The 16,814-nt window shown below is 35.4% G+C and overlaps 2 protein-coding genes across 7 annotated transcripts; one reads left to right on the top strand and one right to left on the bottom strand.

The window, feature by feature from the left end:
- Window positions 1-81: 81 nt before the first annotated feature.
- On the top strand, window positions 82-11,078 carry LOC109852157 (dedicator of cytokinesis protein 9). Of its 6 annotated transcripts, none has more exons than XM_020423054.1 (29): window positions 82-523; window positions 919-1,035; window positions 1,321-1,499; window positions 1,587-1,656; window positions 1,772-2,212; window positions 2,370-2,861; window positions 3,016-3,182; window positions 3,316-3,477; window positions 3,587-3,666; window positions 3,825-4,078; window positions 4,164-4,405; window positions 4,539-4,638; window positions 4,758-5,129; window positions 5,234-5,431; window positions 5,545-5,691; window positions 5,772-5,958; window positions 6,067-6,108; window positions 6,447-6,625; window positions 6,778-6,983; window positions 7,062-7,469; window positions 7,592-7,892; window positions 7,978-8,137; window positions 8,266-8,426; window positions 8,584-8,913; window positions 9,017-9,167; window positions 9,281-9,543; window positions 9,626-9,983; window positions 10,091-10,382; window positions 10,473-11,078. In XM_020423054.1, the coding sequence occupies exons 1-29, from the start codon at window positions 425-427 to the stop codon at window positions 10,705-10,707; spliced, it is 6,393 nt and encodes a 2,130-aa protein (XP_020278643.1). In that variant the 5' UTR covers window positions 82-424; the 3' UTR covers window positions 10,708-11,078. The 6 variants fall into 6 exon arrangements, with proteins under 6 accessions (XP_020278643.1, XP_020278660.1, XP_020278652.1 ...); XM_020423071.1 differs by having other exon boundaries at window positions 4,539-4,644; window positions 7,083-7,469; XM_020423063.1 differs by having other exon boundaries at window positions 4,539-4,644; window positions 9,017-9,158.
- A 1,958-nt stretch (window positions 11,079-13,036) lies between these two features.
- LOC109852767 lies at window positions 13,037-16,692 on the bottom strand. The gene is made up of 11 exons (XM_020424243.1): window positions 16,420-16,692; window positions 16,019-16,316; window positions 15,722-15,782; window positions 15,328-15,599; window positions 15,031-15,232; window positions 14,748-14,910; window positions 14,583-14,660; window positions 14,345-14,502; window positions 14,120-14,248; window positions 13,841-13,991; window positions 13,037-13,750 (listed from the first exon to the last, which is right to left on the bottom strand). The coding sequence occupies exons 2-11, from the start codon at window positions 16,195-16,197 to the stop codon at window positions 13,533-13,535; spliced, it is 1,611 nt and encodes a 536-aa protein (XP_020279832.1). The 5' UTR covers window positions 16,198-16,316; window positions 16,420-16,692; the 3' UTR covers window positions 13,037-13,532.
- Between the last annotated feature and the right edge of the window lie 122 nt (window positions 16,693-16,814).

The raw sequence follows: 16,814 nt of genomic DNA, 5'->3' as shown, positions 1-16,814 counted from the left end.
TCGCTTTTCCGCGATTGTAAACCAGCGCAATGTTCATGGGTGGTGCACATTGGCAACTATGTAGCCAGTGTCTACGAACAACTTGTCGATAAGTTATGTTCAAACGTGGACATGGTTCTGTTCTACGTCTACACAACCGTGAGGTTCTATTCCCTGTTATGTGCCCAATCTCAAATCCCCCACCGCTTCGATGCTCTCGTTGCTGTCCGGCTCGATCTCAACAACTCCGCCGTGTACCGCTCTGCCGTGCAGCCGACTCTGACGGGAGTTGGTCGCGATTTTTTTTTAATCGGTTGTCATTGTAAATCGCGGGTGCGCGTGATGGGTTCGATTGTTTGCGAACGAGATCGCGCCCGGTGACCGATGCGGCCTAACGTGGCTGATATGGCCTGGGATCGATCGGTGTCGGTCAGCGTTTACGAGGATGAGCGAGAGAAAGTTTACGCGCGGCCTGGGGAAACCCGGCATGGCGGCGCAGCTACGGGAAACCGTGTCACAGGTCGTTCGCGAGAGCACCGTGCAGGTGAGAAGATCATCATCGTCTTCCTCGAAACCTTACAGCGGGGCATCCGTCCTGTCGCGCGAACGCGCTCGAGAGTCGTAAATCGTGTTTCGCGAAAGCTCGCCAAAAGTGCGCGCGCCGTAAGAGCTTTCTGTCAGTAAACATAAAAGTATAAATATAAACAATCGCGAAAAGACAACTCGTACATATTGAACTTTCCGACGTTTATCGCGCGATTCTGTGGTCAGAGCGAATTTTAGCACGTTTCCTCGCGAATGCAAGCATTGAGAATTCGCAAAATCTTACATAAGATTTTTAAAGAAAAAATTGCGTGTTTCTGTACAAGCGATGTTTTTTTTTTTTTTTTTTTCATTCATCTTTATTCTTTGTGATTTTTTTGTGTGTTTTTTTTGCAGAATAAACCACATTTAGTTGAACCCATTGACTTTGAGAGTTTTGTCTCAAAAAATAAAACGTTGTTGCAAAATGATCCTCAACGGGAACTATTGCTATATCCTCAGGATGATATCTCCGTGAGTTACTATTCTTGTATTTCTTATCTGTACATTTAGCACATCCGTTTCATTTGTAGATAAGCTAACAAAGCTAAAGTAATGCGTTGTGAAATATAAAAGATAGATAAAGTTTGTAAAGTGTATATGTGAAAATTAAATGTATCTAATCACAATTTTAACTTGATCTTTAAATTAAAATACTGAAAATTTGATTTGCTCTGTTGAAAATTTTGAAATTATTATTTCTTTTAACATTGATTGTTGTAATGATCATTTTTAAATATATAATATTGTGGTACACAGCAAGTGGTTTTGCCAAGAAGACATCGTAGCTTGGTGCCAACCGCTCAGCATATTAAGGAATGTGAAGAAGGTGTAGAAAATCTTCTCACAAAAGAATGCTTACATAGTTATGTATCCAATTGGAATCTTGTGCACTATAAATATGCAGCATATAGTGGAACGTATCTTGAATTGCCAAGGTACATAAATTTGGTGACTAGTATAATTAAAATCAATGAAACTGTTTGTTATTACTTTCTAGATGCTTTTATTTTATTAATTTCCAGACTAACAAAAGCAGATGATTTGAAAGATGAAATATATGAAATTGATACCGAAGTAGACCAAGTAGATGAGGTAATTTTTTATTCTGATAGATTTACATCAGTGATATATCTAGCTTCAAAAATTACATCTGTACATTTAAAAGTGATATAATTATTGCACATTTAATATTAAATGCTCTTTGTAGGATTTAACTAAGAATGATTGCATAACAAAAGAAGGTTATTTAATGAAAGGTCCTGAGATTGGTAGTACGGACAGGATGTTTGCCCATATCGGATCAAAATCCTTCAAGAGACGTTTCTGTCATCTCAGACAAGAAGTCGACGGCACTTACATACTCGAATTTTTCAAAGACGAAAGAAAAGGAGAAGCAAAACTCACGATAGTGATGGATTTCTGTACAGAAGTTGTTAGAAATCCGAAACGCGGTAGATATTGTTTCGAGCTACGAATGAGTGATACTCATAAGTCATATACTTTGGCTGCTGACAATGAGACCGATATGCAAGATTGGTTGTTGAAACTTAGTTCTGTGTTGCAACATTACAAGCAACAAGAAGAAAAGCGTGCCGCCTCATTGGAAAGAGCTTGTAATACTCCGCCACCATCGCCACAACCTATACAGGTGCATTTATTATAGCTAATAATTGAATATCGTTAATGTTTAACTTTAAAATCTTTCAAAAAAAACATGATGTGTGTGTTTGAAACAAAAGATAATTATACTTAGTTGTTTAATGATGTTAATGTACCCTTATAATGCAACAGCTCTCTTATTTAAGGTTTACGGCACATTGAAAGGACTTGAACAGAGCATGAATCCGCAATTGATAAAATATTCTCGAGAGACCGATACTAGCATTGCTCTTGCAAGGAGAGAGAATAGAAAAAGACTGTTTAGCATGTATCCTCATATACCTCATGCCAAGACACAAACAGGACAGTCTGTTGATAATAACGTGGAACCTTACAAAGAGCAATTCGGTTACAGGATTTTTGTTAAGTGCGAGAGTCTTAAGTTTAGATTACAAGCACCTATCGACGAAAAAGAATCTCTATGTCAAGTGGAACCTTATCACACGACCTTGAGTCTTTTTGATGCAAGAAACGGTAGAAAACTTACTGAAAACTTTCACTTCGACATTAATCATGAAATAGTACGAGATATGGCGAGGGAACTAAGTCCTGCTGGAGTCACAACCGAAGCAGAGGATATTACTCTTCCTGGAGAATTACAGAACATCCCTTCAGATTGGCTAAAGTGTCCAAAACAGGTATAATAATTCAAATACAAAAAAGACAAGGATGAATTATGCGTAAAAATTAAGAGAAACATTTTTCTTGTCTGATTATGAAAAATTCATAGACAACTATAAAAAAAATATTTCCATTCCGTATCGTACCTAGAAACACAAATTGTTATTACAGGCTATATTCAACATCAGTAACCCTCACCCTGATATATTCCTTGTTGTAAGAATAGACAAAATACTTCAAGGAAATATATACCAAACTTCAGAGCCATATCTGAGAGCTACTAAGGATCCAAGATTAGGTTTAAAAGTACATAAACAAGTCCGAGCGTGTTGCCAAAGGTAAGAGTAAAAATCGGGATATGTTGTTATATTTCACTATTAAATCGTGCTTTTTTAAATAACTTTTATAAGTAACAAAAAAATGATAAAAAAAAAATTAAAGAAATGTATTTTAAAATACATTATCTTCCAGGTTAGGAAATTATAGAATGCCATTTGCGTGGGCAGCAAGACCACTGTTTAGATTGTACAGTAACGAATTGGACACATCTTCGGACTTTCCAGCAATATATAGGCAGGAGGGTAATAAACTAAAGGATGAGGAGCTACTAAAACTTCTTTCAGAATATAGAAAGTACATATAATCAATATTGATTAATTACTACTTAAAAAATGTATATAAATTGGATAATTGGAGTTCAGTTATGTACATAAATGCTACTAGTAAAATAATTTTTTTATAGGCCTGAGAAACTTAGCAAATTGACTGTGATACCCGGTTGGCTAAAAATCAAAATAGAACAAATTACGGACATTCCTGAAAGTGCGTAGTCATCAAATTTTTACAATTTTTTTTACTCTCAATAATTTGTACACAATCCTTATGAGAGTTGAAACGCTTTTAATCAGTAAACGAAATAAAATTGTAGTCAATAATCTTGAACGATTCCAAGTATACAATATATAAAATACGATTTCTAGATACGTTGTCGACTTGTCTGGCGCCGTTAAAGCCATTTCCGATACCGCCAACGGTGGAACCGACGATCGAAGTCGCAGAATTCGAGAGTACTTCTGAGAAAGACGTGCATCCATACACGACTTACATCAATCATCTGTACGTGTATCCGCAAACGCTCTGCTTCGACACTCAGAAGATATTCACTCGAGCCAGAAATATAGCGTGTATCGTAGAGCTTCGTGACAACGACGGCGAGAATGTCAAACCTTTGCGAGTATGCAATGAAAATTATTTTATGTAAATATATTTATATTTAGTTTTAATAAAAAATTAAAATTTTTGTTTGCTGTTTGAAACAGGCGATTTATGGGAAACCAGGTACACCACTGTTCTGTCTGCGCGCATCATGTACGGTTTTGCATCATCAAGCAGTGCCTTCTTGGTATGAAGAAATCAAGATGAAACTACCTACGAAATTACACGCGAAACATCATATTCTCTTTTCGTTTTATCATATAAGTTGTGATATGAACAAGAAAAAAGAAAATGGAGTCGAAACTTGTGTAGGTTACGCATGGGCACCATTGCTACATAAAGGAAGGTAAATAAACAAGTTTAATAGTTTATAGATTAGATAATTAAAGTTAATTCGATTAAATTTTATGTTGTGCCTCAGAATAATATATTTATGAGTAGAATTACATCGTTGATGTTGCTGTATATTTTTTTTCTAGATTGAATGTAGATATAGAAACGAGTATTCAAGTATTGCCTGTAGCAACGCACTTACCACCAGGATATCTTTCCATACAACCCCTTGGACTAGGGAAAGGGGTAAGAGTAAGATCGATTGGCATTGTTATTGGTATTATTTAAAGTATTGGTATTCTTTCAATTGATATATAACAAGCTAAATTAATAGAGTTAAAAATAATTTTGCGACGGTTTTACAGAACGCGGGGCCGGATATTACTTGGATCGACTCTCAGCGACCAATTTTTACAGTATCTTTTCAATTGATTTCAACGGTGTTTACGCGAGATCTTCATCTGCATAATCTGTTTGTCCATGCTGAACGCATTTTGGACACGAAACCATCGACGACACCATCGGATTCGGAAACTTGCAAAATTCTAAAAGCGGCACACGCGGTTCAACTGGTCACCGTTGTTACATTTCTCCCTACTATATTAAATCAGTTGTTCGTACTGTTGACGTGTAACACCAGTCAAGAAGTCGGATTATATGTGATCAGAGTGTTAATACATTTTATAAACATGGTGCACGAAGCAGGACGCAAGGAAATTCTGCAAGCATATATTAAGGTAAAACATTTGAAGGATTTTTAACCTGTAACACACAGGTTTAACTTTTAAAGTTCTTTAAATTTTTCTTGGAAAGTTTGATGATTTTCAATATCCGTTTGTAGTTCGTGTTCGTATTACCTCCTCTACGAAATGGCAACGTCACGGTTCACGAGCAATTGGCGAAACACTTGCCGACTTTGTTGCAGCCGAGTAATACCGATTTTTTAGTGGTGAACAAATTTATGCATCACTCGAGCTTCTTTTTTGAAATAATGATAAAAAGTATGGCGCAATATTTGTTGAGCACCGGTAGAATAAAGGTAAGAGATTTTTTCGGAAGAGTGCGAGTTTGGAACTTACTACCGAGTTTAATATTGATATAAAAATTGTGACATTTGTTTTTATAAATATTAATATATTTTCTATTTCTTAGATGCATAGGAACGAGCGATTTTCGAAAGATTATCAAGAGAAGATTAAAGCGTTATTAGAAGTGATAATGCCGTATCTAATGACCAAGTACAGGGAAATGCCAGTGGAAACGCATGAATTGAATAAAAGCCTTGCGCAATTTTTAAAGGTGTGTGATATCGTAGAATTATAACGTATGTAAAAATATTACATACATATTTCTCATATATTTCCTTGATGAATACGCAGCGATGTCTTACATTCATGGACCGCGGCTTTGTGTTTCGTCTCATCAATTCGTATCTGGACAACTTTTCGCCCGGCGATCAACGCACGCTGCACGATTTCAAGTTCACCTTTCTACAAATTATCTGCTCTCATGAACACTACGTATCATTCAACTTGCCAATGATGCAGTCACGTCTTGTTTCTAGAGGTGAGTTATTATGATATTCATCCACGGAGTGAATACATATTAGGAACATAGTACGGTAAAAATATATAATTAATTTATTGTAACTTAATCGTTTCACGTGTCGTTTAGAAGACACTGACAATTACACTGAGAGCGAACCAGACGGTGATGGTATGTTTATATGAATTATATTCATATACAGATATATGTTTTACATGTTATATTTTCTTGTTTATAGCTAGTTATGGCTCATGCGAATTAGTTGTAGTGTACATCTGTTTGAAAGCACTATCAAGCCCAAAAGTTGATGTTTCTCAATTATTGACAAAGACATTATCTATATTACTTATTTTTTTTCACAGGATTTTGCACCAAGAATTTTATATATACTTTGTTTGTCTGAATTTTTTGATACGTCACAATTTTATTATTCTGCATTTATTATAATTGTATTTGTGAAAATTTTAAAAGTAAACAGAGTAAACTGATGAAAACTTGTTTACTGACAGATTTGATGAATGAGTATTGCCTTACGGAAGAGTTCTGCAAACATCATTTCCTGGCAGGCCTTTTGATGCAGGAAGTTAAGATCTCTCTTAATGAAATCGTACAAATTCGCAAAGTGGCTATAAGTACTTTACGAGATCTAATGGCGAAACACGAGTTGGATGATAGATATCAAAATAAGGTGTGATTTTCAATGTTTTATCAACAAATACAATTTTGAAAGTGTTATTAAGAAAAATTAAAAACTATTTGGTTTTTTTGGTTATTTTACATTTTATGTAATTAAATTTATAAATGTGCTTTCTCCAATTAAGTTCAATTATTTGTTGACAGGGTCAATTAAGTCGAATAGCATCTATTTATATACCGTGGCTTGGCATTGTATTAGAGAATTTACATCGACTACAATCGATTCAAGAGAGCGAAACCAAAGTGGAGATGAAGCAGAACAGCACAAACCGAGTCTCAACCAGCAGCTCGTTTTTGACAGCCAAAGATACTAGTATCCCAGCCGCGGGCACACCTAAGTCCATTCATAGGTAAATATAGAAATGTAAAATGATTAATAATATTTAGATGCCGATCAATTGAAAATAAAAAAAAACAATGTTAAACAGATTAACTCTTCACTTGGACAGCCAATCGCCTGTAAGATCGTCTATGCATCTACGGGATTCTACATACTTCGCCGCTATCGCGGGTCAAGGATTGGTAAACGGATACTCCTGCACCAGTGTCGAGTCTGATACGTCAACGGTATCCGGTGCATCTCAGTCCAATATTTCTCAAGAGACTACCATCATTAGGGAGCTTGCCGAGGATGGAACGGGTGAGAGAAAAAGACACTCGCGCAACTTGAGCGTGACCCAGTCATCGCCCAGATGCGACAAGTTGCAACCGTCAGAAGTGAAGGATATATTACTTTGTTTCCTATTCATTGTTAAATATTTGGGTGATCATCAAGTAATCGCCTGGTGGCAACAATGTAACGACACGGAAGTACTGAACTTTTTCACAGTGATTGAGTAAGTAGCAATGAGACTGATAATATATAAAACAATAAAACGTAACAAGATTGTATTTAAGAAATTAATAAATACAACAAATGTATAGAGAAAGAAGTAAATGTTGCTTTTTTTGTTCTTAGGATGAGTTTACATCATTTCAAGTATATCGGAAAGCGGCAGATAGCCGCCAACGTTGCGAACAATGTTGGAAAACCGCGTACCACCAAGGCGATGACTCTGCCTGCCAGAATGGCGCCACCAGATTTCATCACTGAAAGCCCCGCTACTAGTACATTGCAACCTCACAATACAGTTACGAGAGAAAATCTAGTTGAAAACGATTGTGGCAAAGTGTATCAAGCTTTATTGGAAGCAAACATGGCGACGGAAGTTGGCCTCATTGCACTAGATTGCCTGGGCTTGTTTTGTATCCATTTTAAAGTAAGAATACAAATTACTTTTATTACAAATACGTTATCTAATAATTTTTCTGTAATTTTTCTATGCACATCTTATTTTTCGACAGGATATTCTTTTAGCGAATGAGGGCGACAATCCGGTAATGCAGAAATTTTTCAACATTTACTTATCGTTTCTTCAAGTTGGCCAGTCGGAAACTTTATTACGTCATGTTTTTGCTGGACTTCGAGCGTTTTTGAATAATTATTCCATCGCGCTCTTTCAAGGTAATCAATATTTGTCAATTAAAAAACGAAGTTTTATTTTAAAAAGAAACAAACTACATCCGATCTAATAATAAGTATATGATCAACTCGTAAATTATGTATCGAGCTTGAACAAAATTACTTTATAGGTAATGCTGTACTTTGCGGACGTTTGTGTTATGAGTTGTTACGTTGTTGCAACAGCAAGTTAAGTTCTATACGACAGGAATCTTGCGCTTTGCTATATTTGCTCATGCGAAGTAATTTTGAATTTACTAGTCGAAAAGGATTGACCAGAGTACATTTGCAGGTGAGATGAAAAAAAAAAAAAAAAAATACAGCGTTATACGTATAATTTCAGTTTCAAAGTCCGATTTTTATTTGACTAATCATAACAAAAGTCTCGTTCTCTACTATTACACACTGTGTAACAAAATTTGTTTATTGCGCTCATTATTTTTCTACAGGTGATAATTTCAGTTTCTCAAATGTTGGGAAACGTGATCGGTCTCAACAATTCACGATTTCAAGAATCGTTATCGTTAATCAACAGCTACGCTTCCTCCGACAAAGTGATGAAGGGCACAGGATTTCCAGTTGAGGTGAAGGATCTCAATAAAAGAATAAGAACGGTTTTAATGGCAACCGCGCAGATGCGAGAACATAACAACGATCCTGAAATGTTGGTCGATTTGCAACATAGCTTGGCTAATTCGTACGCTAGCACGCCCGAATTGAGGCACACATGGTTGGAAACGATGGCCAGAAACCACGCCAAGGATAACAACTTCTCAGAAGTATTTATACTTACAAATTAGCATTTTTTTTAAATAAAATATTTGCGAAATTATTTTGAATAATGTTCTATAAATAAATACTTATAAATATTTTTATTTTAAGGCTGCTTGTTGTCACTTACATATAGCGGCGTTAATGGCTGAATATCTAAAATTACGAAAAGTTCATTCATGGGGCGCAGAAGCTTTCGATAAAATTTCTGTGAACATATCGAAAGACGAGCGTAATCTTAAGCTCGATGCTGGTGAGCTTTGTATGTTTTGTTTCATTATGTCTTGTGTATAGTTTTATTTGTTTCTTTTTTTTCTCATTGTATGTGCATTTATTGAAAAAAACCAGACGTGATAGGCGCTGATTTTGTTGCAGGCGTTCAAGATATTCATTATAATGAGAGTTTGCTTCTCGAACAATTGGAAATTTGTGCCGACATGTTGGAAAAAGCCGAGCGATTTGAGTTGCTCGGACATTTATATCGCTTGATAGTTCCTATATACGAAGAGAAAAGAAATTACGAAGCTTTGGCAAATTGCTATTCACACTTGGCGCAAGCTTGTAACAAAATTGTGGAAGTTACCCGAACGGGAAAGAGATTGCTCGGAAGATTCTACAGAGTGGCGTTCTTCGGCACTGTAAGATAAAGCGAACAAAACTCGCATATCTTTATTAACGTACGTAACAACATGTCGTTAATTAATACATATTATTATCCAGGCGTATTTCGAGGAAGAGACCGGTCAAGAATACATCTATAAGGAACCGAAGGTGACATCGCTGTCCGAGATATCGGAACGTTTATTACATCTGTATAGCGAGAAATTCGGATCCGAAAATGTCAAAATGATCATGGATTCTGTGCCGGTCGATGTAAACGAGCTGGATCCTAAGATGGCGTATATACAGGTGACGCACGTAACTCCATACTTCGAAAAATCCGAGCTTGAAATACGACAGACCGAATTCGAGCAGAATCACAACGTATCCTGCTTCATGTTCGAAACGCCATTTACTAAAGAAGGCAAGGCACGAGGCAATCCGGAGGATCAGTGGAAACGCAGAACTATTCTCACAAGTATGTTGTTGAATTTTTCAATCATATAAATTATTTTTATTTGTCTAAAGACATGTCTCCTTAAGTTAAAAGGCACTTCTCGAAAATTTAACATTGGTTTTCCACAGCTCAATATGCTTTTCCATATGTGAAAAAGCGTATTGGAATTGCCGAGAAACGAATAGTGGAGCTCAGTCCCATCGAAGTTGCGTTAGATGAAATGCGACAGCGTGTTCAGGAATTGGAAGAGGTGGCTTTGATCGGACCAACGGATGTAAAGAAGTTACAGTTACGTCTTCAAGGTAGCATTTGTGTAACAGTAAATGCCGGTCCTCTAGCGTACGCTTCCGCGTTCCTGGATCCTGCGTTGTCTCCGCAATATCCAGATGACAAAGTAGATGAATTGAAGGATGTTTTTAGGTATGTTTTGCCAGTTTAACGTAGTGTTCTGTAGTTTTTAACATGTGTTATGTTCAAACGTCATTGTTTTCGATTAAATTTTGATTTCAGGGAGTTTGTCAAGATATGCTATACAGCATTACAAATTAATAGCAAGTTAATCACGCCAGATCAACACGAGTATCAAGAAGTATTGCGTGAAAACTACCAGAAACTGTGCCAGAGTTTGTCGTCGTTGTTTGGAGAACCTATATGGTCGGATGAGCAAGTAGGAAATTTCAAACGTAACAGTGCCGCTTTGTTCAGTGCCATTAGCGGTGCTAACAACCATACCAGTACAGCTTAAGTCAATAATCTTAGAATATTCTAAACAGACCTCAGATTTATTTACTCATTTTAATACAATATATAAGGACCTTTAAGCACACAGAACTTGAAATATTCAAAAGGTGAGATAAAAGTTTGTTTTGTTTGTTTTTAATTTTGGTAAACTTAAATATTGTGTTTTAAACATTAATGTAATGACTCCCTACTTATTTCCTTCAATTCGCTACTTGACGTAGCCTAGCTGAGACTAGTCTTGGAGTCTCTTTAAAAGAACTTCGACTTTTTTCTTTTTTAAAACCAATTGATGTTGCTCTAGGTTCTCTTCAGTAGCAACCCACAGCTCACATTTGTATACATATATATGTATATACATTAATATATATATATTAATGCAGTATAAAAAAATAATATAATAATGTATATATATATATTAATATATATATACATTATTATATTATTTTTTTATACTGCAGTTATTAACTTTCATAATACAAAGTTACTCGTCAAATTATGTGATCAGAAACGAAATAATATATTGAAATAATTTGTCTCTCCAATTCGATCGAATAAAACAAGCATAGACAAACTTTTATTTCAATCCGACACACATACTTGCGACGTAAATTTATATTATAATTCATATTGTCATATCAGATTTACAAATTTAGGATTAAGTATCTTTTAATCTTGCAATTCTTGGTCTATATAAACAGAAGACTTTTTGATCACTGCCAAATTTTTTAAACAAGAAGTTTTTGAATTTTTTCTTTTAGAGAAAAAGAGGTTCTGTGATCATATGAGAAATTCGTAAATGAATCGTAGTAATTACTTGTGTAGTTGGTGAATTAAAAACTCAACACAGAGTCACCAATATGCTCCTACTTGTCAAGCCTGTAATGTTGATGTTGTAGTTCGATAAGTTAACAATTTAACTAGTAAAATAAGTTGGGTGTCACAAAGACCTACAAGGGCATTGATGTAATGGGTGAGTGAAGTCAAACATCTATGGCGAGTAAAAATATACACCTCAGTTCTTTCATTATGAGTAATGTTAGGTAATACTACACTTTTATATCTTTCTTGTCTCTTCAAATACATTAATTAGAAAAGATGTAATTTATCTAAAAATAGTTTATCACAATGACCACTCGTTTGTAATGCTAAAAAAAGTATCTTTTAGGGCTCGATTAAAATTTCTTTGTTGCGTTGGTTGTTTTATATGAAACAAATAAGATAATAATTTAAATACATATCATTGAACGTGTTCAGCAGAATTCAACGTTTTATGCTTGTTATTTGCGATTGGCTTATTCCTCTAAATCTTGTAAATTTGGAAAGTTTTATGCCGATGACAAGCAATAATCACAAAGATCTTACTGAGCGCTCGGTTCTACCGAACACGATCATTAAGCAAATATGTCAAAACTTCACGCTTTATTCATAAACACTACCGAAATTTTTATTCAGTATAAGTGCATTAAGTAACCGATGATTCATATCATATATATGTATATTACGATATGTTGATTGTAAAAAATTGATTTGTATATACCGAGGTTTTAGTTTGTCTCGAGCATATAAATAAGTGTTGCGTAGTCGTCTGGATTAGAAATATTGAGAGGAAAGTATAGAACTCCCTTAAAAATTGCTACGCGTCGTCTGACATTTTATCTCGCATAAATTTTATGTGTACGCGCGCTTGTACTATTCAACTAGTACAAAAAAAAACAAAAACAAAAAAAACAATATCTATGAAGTAACTTGTATGCCAATTATTAGAACTTATAGGACACATTTATATGAAAGTTCATTTTTTTTTATACACTATAGAGTGGAGAAGTTGTAGCATTAAAGAGCTACATACTTTCATCCATGAAAACAAGTCCGACCACTTTGATACCTTACAAATAGCGCACAAGCGTGTAATGTTATATATTGATGATTATTTGTGAAAAATTGCGACAGAAAGTTTATAAGCTATAAGGAGAATGCGAGAATATGTATATGTGTAAATTCAACTTATCTGTGAAATCTTATCGATACAGTCTATATTGTAGACTATTTATATAGCTTTAAGAAGGGACATTGAACGATAACAGAACGCGTTTCTCTCTATCTTGAGTATATATTTTGAAAAATTGATTTAGGTTTTTTCATGTGCAAGTATAATATAAACAAAAAATATTGTCTGTGAATGATACTTATAATACTTATAGTGCTGTTTTTTTATTTTTTTTATTTTTTTTTATTTCACACAAGCATTGTTTCTGATGCTTCGCTTGAATGTGAATTTGATGTAGAATTTAACACAATTCGTTAAAATTTATATAAATAACAGTTTAAAAATATAAACATATTAACGTGCATTTATTTATTTTACAACATGTATCTATACATATATATGTGTTCATAATTTATAAATACAGTGTGGAATAAATATAACGATATGCGATACGTAAGAACGTACGATTTAAATAAAGATAAATTCGCGTAAATGCATTTGGAATGCTATAAATGTATTTATTACGTTCGATTAATCGAAAACGTGCGTTTAGAACGGGATACATACAATCGAAAGTCCCACTCTATTTAACTTATATATATTACAAAATGCGATATTGCTATTAACGACAGCATAAAAATTGTCAAAAATCTAAGTGACTAAATCTTCAAAGTAATGTTGATAATAAATATTTAGAGATTATAAATATAGCGATATGGCGAGAAAGAAATTAGATTTCCGTACATAATACTAAAGTACGCAATTTGAAGGCAAGAAAGATAACGCTCCAATGATTGATACAATGTTTTGAGCGTCAAGATGACAGTAAAAACAAAGATCATCTATATTCGCGGTTTATATGTCAGAGTAACGTGAAATGTTTTCACGTCCACTTCGGTACAATCCTGTGGTCCGATGACGCCATCGCGGCCAGCTTTAATCGTATCGTTTTTTTTATTGCGGCGGGACGAGTTGCGGTGTAAATGTTGCTTTTCCTTAGAGGAAGTTCTTCGTACGCTCGGCCGCTTTATCGATTCCGCGCTGGTGCTCAAACCCGTAGCTACAGTCGAAAGAATGTAGAAAATCGAAAAAATTGAATGTCTTTAAAAAAAAAAAAAAAAATTTTCTGAAATTACTAAGTTGTGTTTACCGATATTGCCAGAGGAAGACCGATTTGAATTCGTGTGAATTAAAACGTGTATCGCTGCGGTACCGCTATTCATCGCCGTCGAGTCTCTTTCTACGGGCGTAAGAAACCATTCGGATCTGGTTCGCATACGCGCGGCTTGTCTCTCGTGAACCTAAACTCGCACAATAAACACGATGATCTTAACAAATCTATCTCTCACTAATTTTTAAAGACTCAACAAAATAAAATTGACGCTCTACATTGCTATTATTAAATGTTTTATTTAGTATTTCAGGGTACCTGCGATAAGTAACTGAGACTTTTGGTACTTTCAGCGTAGCGATTCATCGCGCGCAGTTCGTCCAGCGTCACGCTCGCCGCAGCGCGTATGGGAAGATGACTGCCGTTGCTCGATGAACGAGAAAACGCCTATAAAACAACAAAAATTTTAGTAGCTGCGCTACTTCACATCCTTTCACCGATACGTGTTTATCGCAAAAGCGTGATGATGTTTCCGCTAAATACCTGAAACAGACTGTTCTCTTCTAAGCTAACCGAGAAACGGGTATCACTCTCGAACAAGATATTTTCCGGGATCATGCCTAACGACGACGCGAGTTTCACGGATTCTGGTAGATAAACCAAAGTTAGAGTCGACTGCGATTTTTCTTGATAACATGCATCTGTCACAGTAAAAAGAAATTGCAATTAAAAAATGTAAAACGTGATCTACTCTTTTATGTGTCACTAGGACTTAACTTACTTTCTAAATTAAACTGTAATCCCCATCTTTCACACTCGTATTGTAACCATGTCTTTTCAGCTTCCAGCGATAACTGTCCTATAAAATTGCAAATCAAAATTTATATTTAGATTAAGCTCGTGAGAATAATCTGAAATAAAAATGCGCGCAAATAAAAATGTTTACTCGATACAAGAGTATCCGGCGGATATCGGAAATTAAAAATCCAGTCTTCCTCCACTTTTATTATTCGTCCTGTTATACGTGCGTAATATTCGTAATTGTCTTTCCCGAATAAATTCAAAACGCCGAAGTTGTCTATCATGAACTTGGTGACACGTGTAGCAGTCTAGAAATAAATTATCGATTATTGACAAACATCGAAAGGAGAAAGGAAAAAGAATTTTATCGTGATAATAATAATATATACAAAGACAGCGGCAAATATATAAAGAAAATATTAATTTACCTTAAATCTGAGAATATCCTCCATTTTGGCAGTTTTGCCGTCGCTGACGCAACTTTGAAACAACGAAGGTGCCACAGATACTCCTAAGGCCTCGCTGTTCATATACGTTTGCGCTAGCTCGCTATTTACCGCTATTACTCTGAATGTGCCGAATAACAGCACTAATAATCGTTGCGTATATATTGGCATGGAGGTAATTAATCTGCATGCAGAAATTGTCTCGTAAAATCAATCGTAAAGGATCATATTATCCAAAAAAAAAAAAAAAAGCATAGCGCAACTGAAATATAAGATTACACATGTATTTGGTCCCGTTGTTGTTCCATGTTGTCCAACTGAATCAATGTAAACAGTTGTTCCTCACGCTCCTTTCCGAATATGCCACCTCGTATGTTGCGTAAAAATTTCTTTAACACACTAGCTATTGTATAAATGCTAAAATTATCCATGTTGACCAATTGTCCAGTTTGCAGAATGTGTATGAGCTTCTTCATGTTACCCTGGTGTCCAGGTGTACGAAAAATGTTTTTTACAAATACAGCTTCTTTGTTTAATATCAATATAAGAACCTTGAGAAAAAAAAAAAAGACCAAGACTGGTTATTTGTTATCACTTCCACCTGGATATTGTAAATTGATTACAATTGTTCAACAATGTAACATTCTGAATGCATTCAGGATTTGCTATTTACCAGTAAAGGGCCGGGAATATCATGTTTACAAACTTCATCCAGAGGCACGCCAAACTTGACTCTACAAAGAAAGGAAAAATAAAAAAAAATTAAGTGCCTATATCTTCTTCAAGTGTATTATATCACATTTTGAAGTTGACTTTTTATCTAAACATAACATAAAAATTATAAATGCTTAGGAAAATAAAAAAATCTATACAGTATACTTTATTAGTAAACATATATATAGAGATTAAAACAAGCTATAAAAAGTATAAAATTATTTTTAAATAATATATACAGCTAACGTGTACTAACTTTTCCAAGCGTCTTGGGCGGTATCTCTGCCTTGAAGAAGGATATCCACAGCTGGTCATAACATTTCCTAACATAGCAGCACTTAGATGCATTCTTTCTGTCCAGTTGCTCATTCCACTGGATGAGAATATAAATGGAATGGGAGCTCTAACACTTTTTACTGGTGTTAAAGCTCCCATCCCATTGAATTGTCCTTTTCCAAGAGAAGACTCGCTCTCATTCTACAGGTTTGTCTTTCTCCACAAGAGACCAGGATGTCCTCTTCAAATACTAATCCCTTCTGCTTGCAAACTAGTTGCTGAAAGATGATCAAAACAATTCAATTTTGTTTACCGCTCTCAAGTTTTCGCGATCTGCGCGCTCAAGAGAGACTGGCAGTTGTAAAGAAATAAAAATCTCACCGGAGTAAAAACGACGACAATCGGACCTCGCCATTGACACAAATCCCACAAGGCGACGGCAAAATGCGTTCGCAGCTAACCTAATCAAATTGCCCAAGAGACAGGATGCAAGGTGCTTGATTGTGCATGCATGCTGCATCTACGTTTCTATCATGGAGATGTCACGGAGCCGAAGCACCGACATCATCTCGGCCACACCACGATAAAACCATGCAAACCCATATAAACCATAGCCACAAGGCAACTAGTCAACAAACGATAGAGGAAACGAGATCAACATCAAGTGGAAGGGAGAGTCAGCGCATTGAGATGTCAGCGGGAGTGGAGCGAAACATCACAAAAGTTTGTTTCCTAGATTGGTTCTGATCCTCGCTTAGAAAGACTAATTATTCTCC

Source organism: Pseudomyrmex gracilis, unplaced genomic scaffold (assembly GCF_002006095.1).
Source record: "Pseudomyrmex gracilis isolate BER0280 unplaced genomic scaffold, ASM200609v1 scaffold_1, whole genome shotgun sequence".
Lineage (NCBI taxonomy): Eukaryota > Metazoa > Arthropoda > Insecta > Hymenoptera > Formicidae > Pseudomyrmex > Pseudomyrmex gracilis.
Note: the sequence above shows the minus strand (reverse complement) of the source record. Positions and strands in the feature narration are given on the sequence as shown.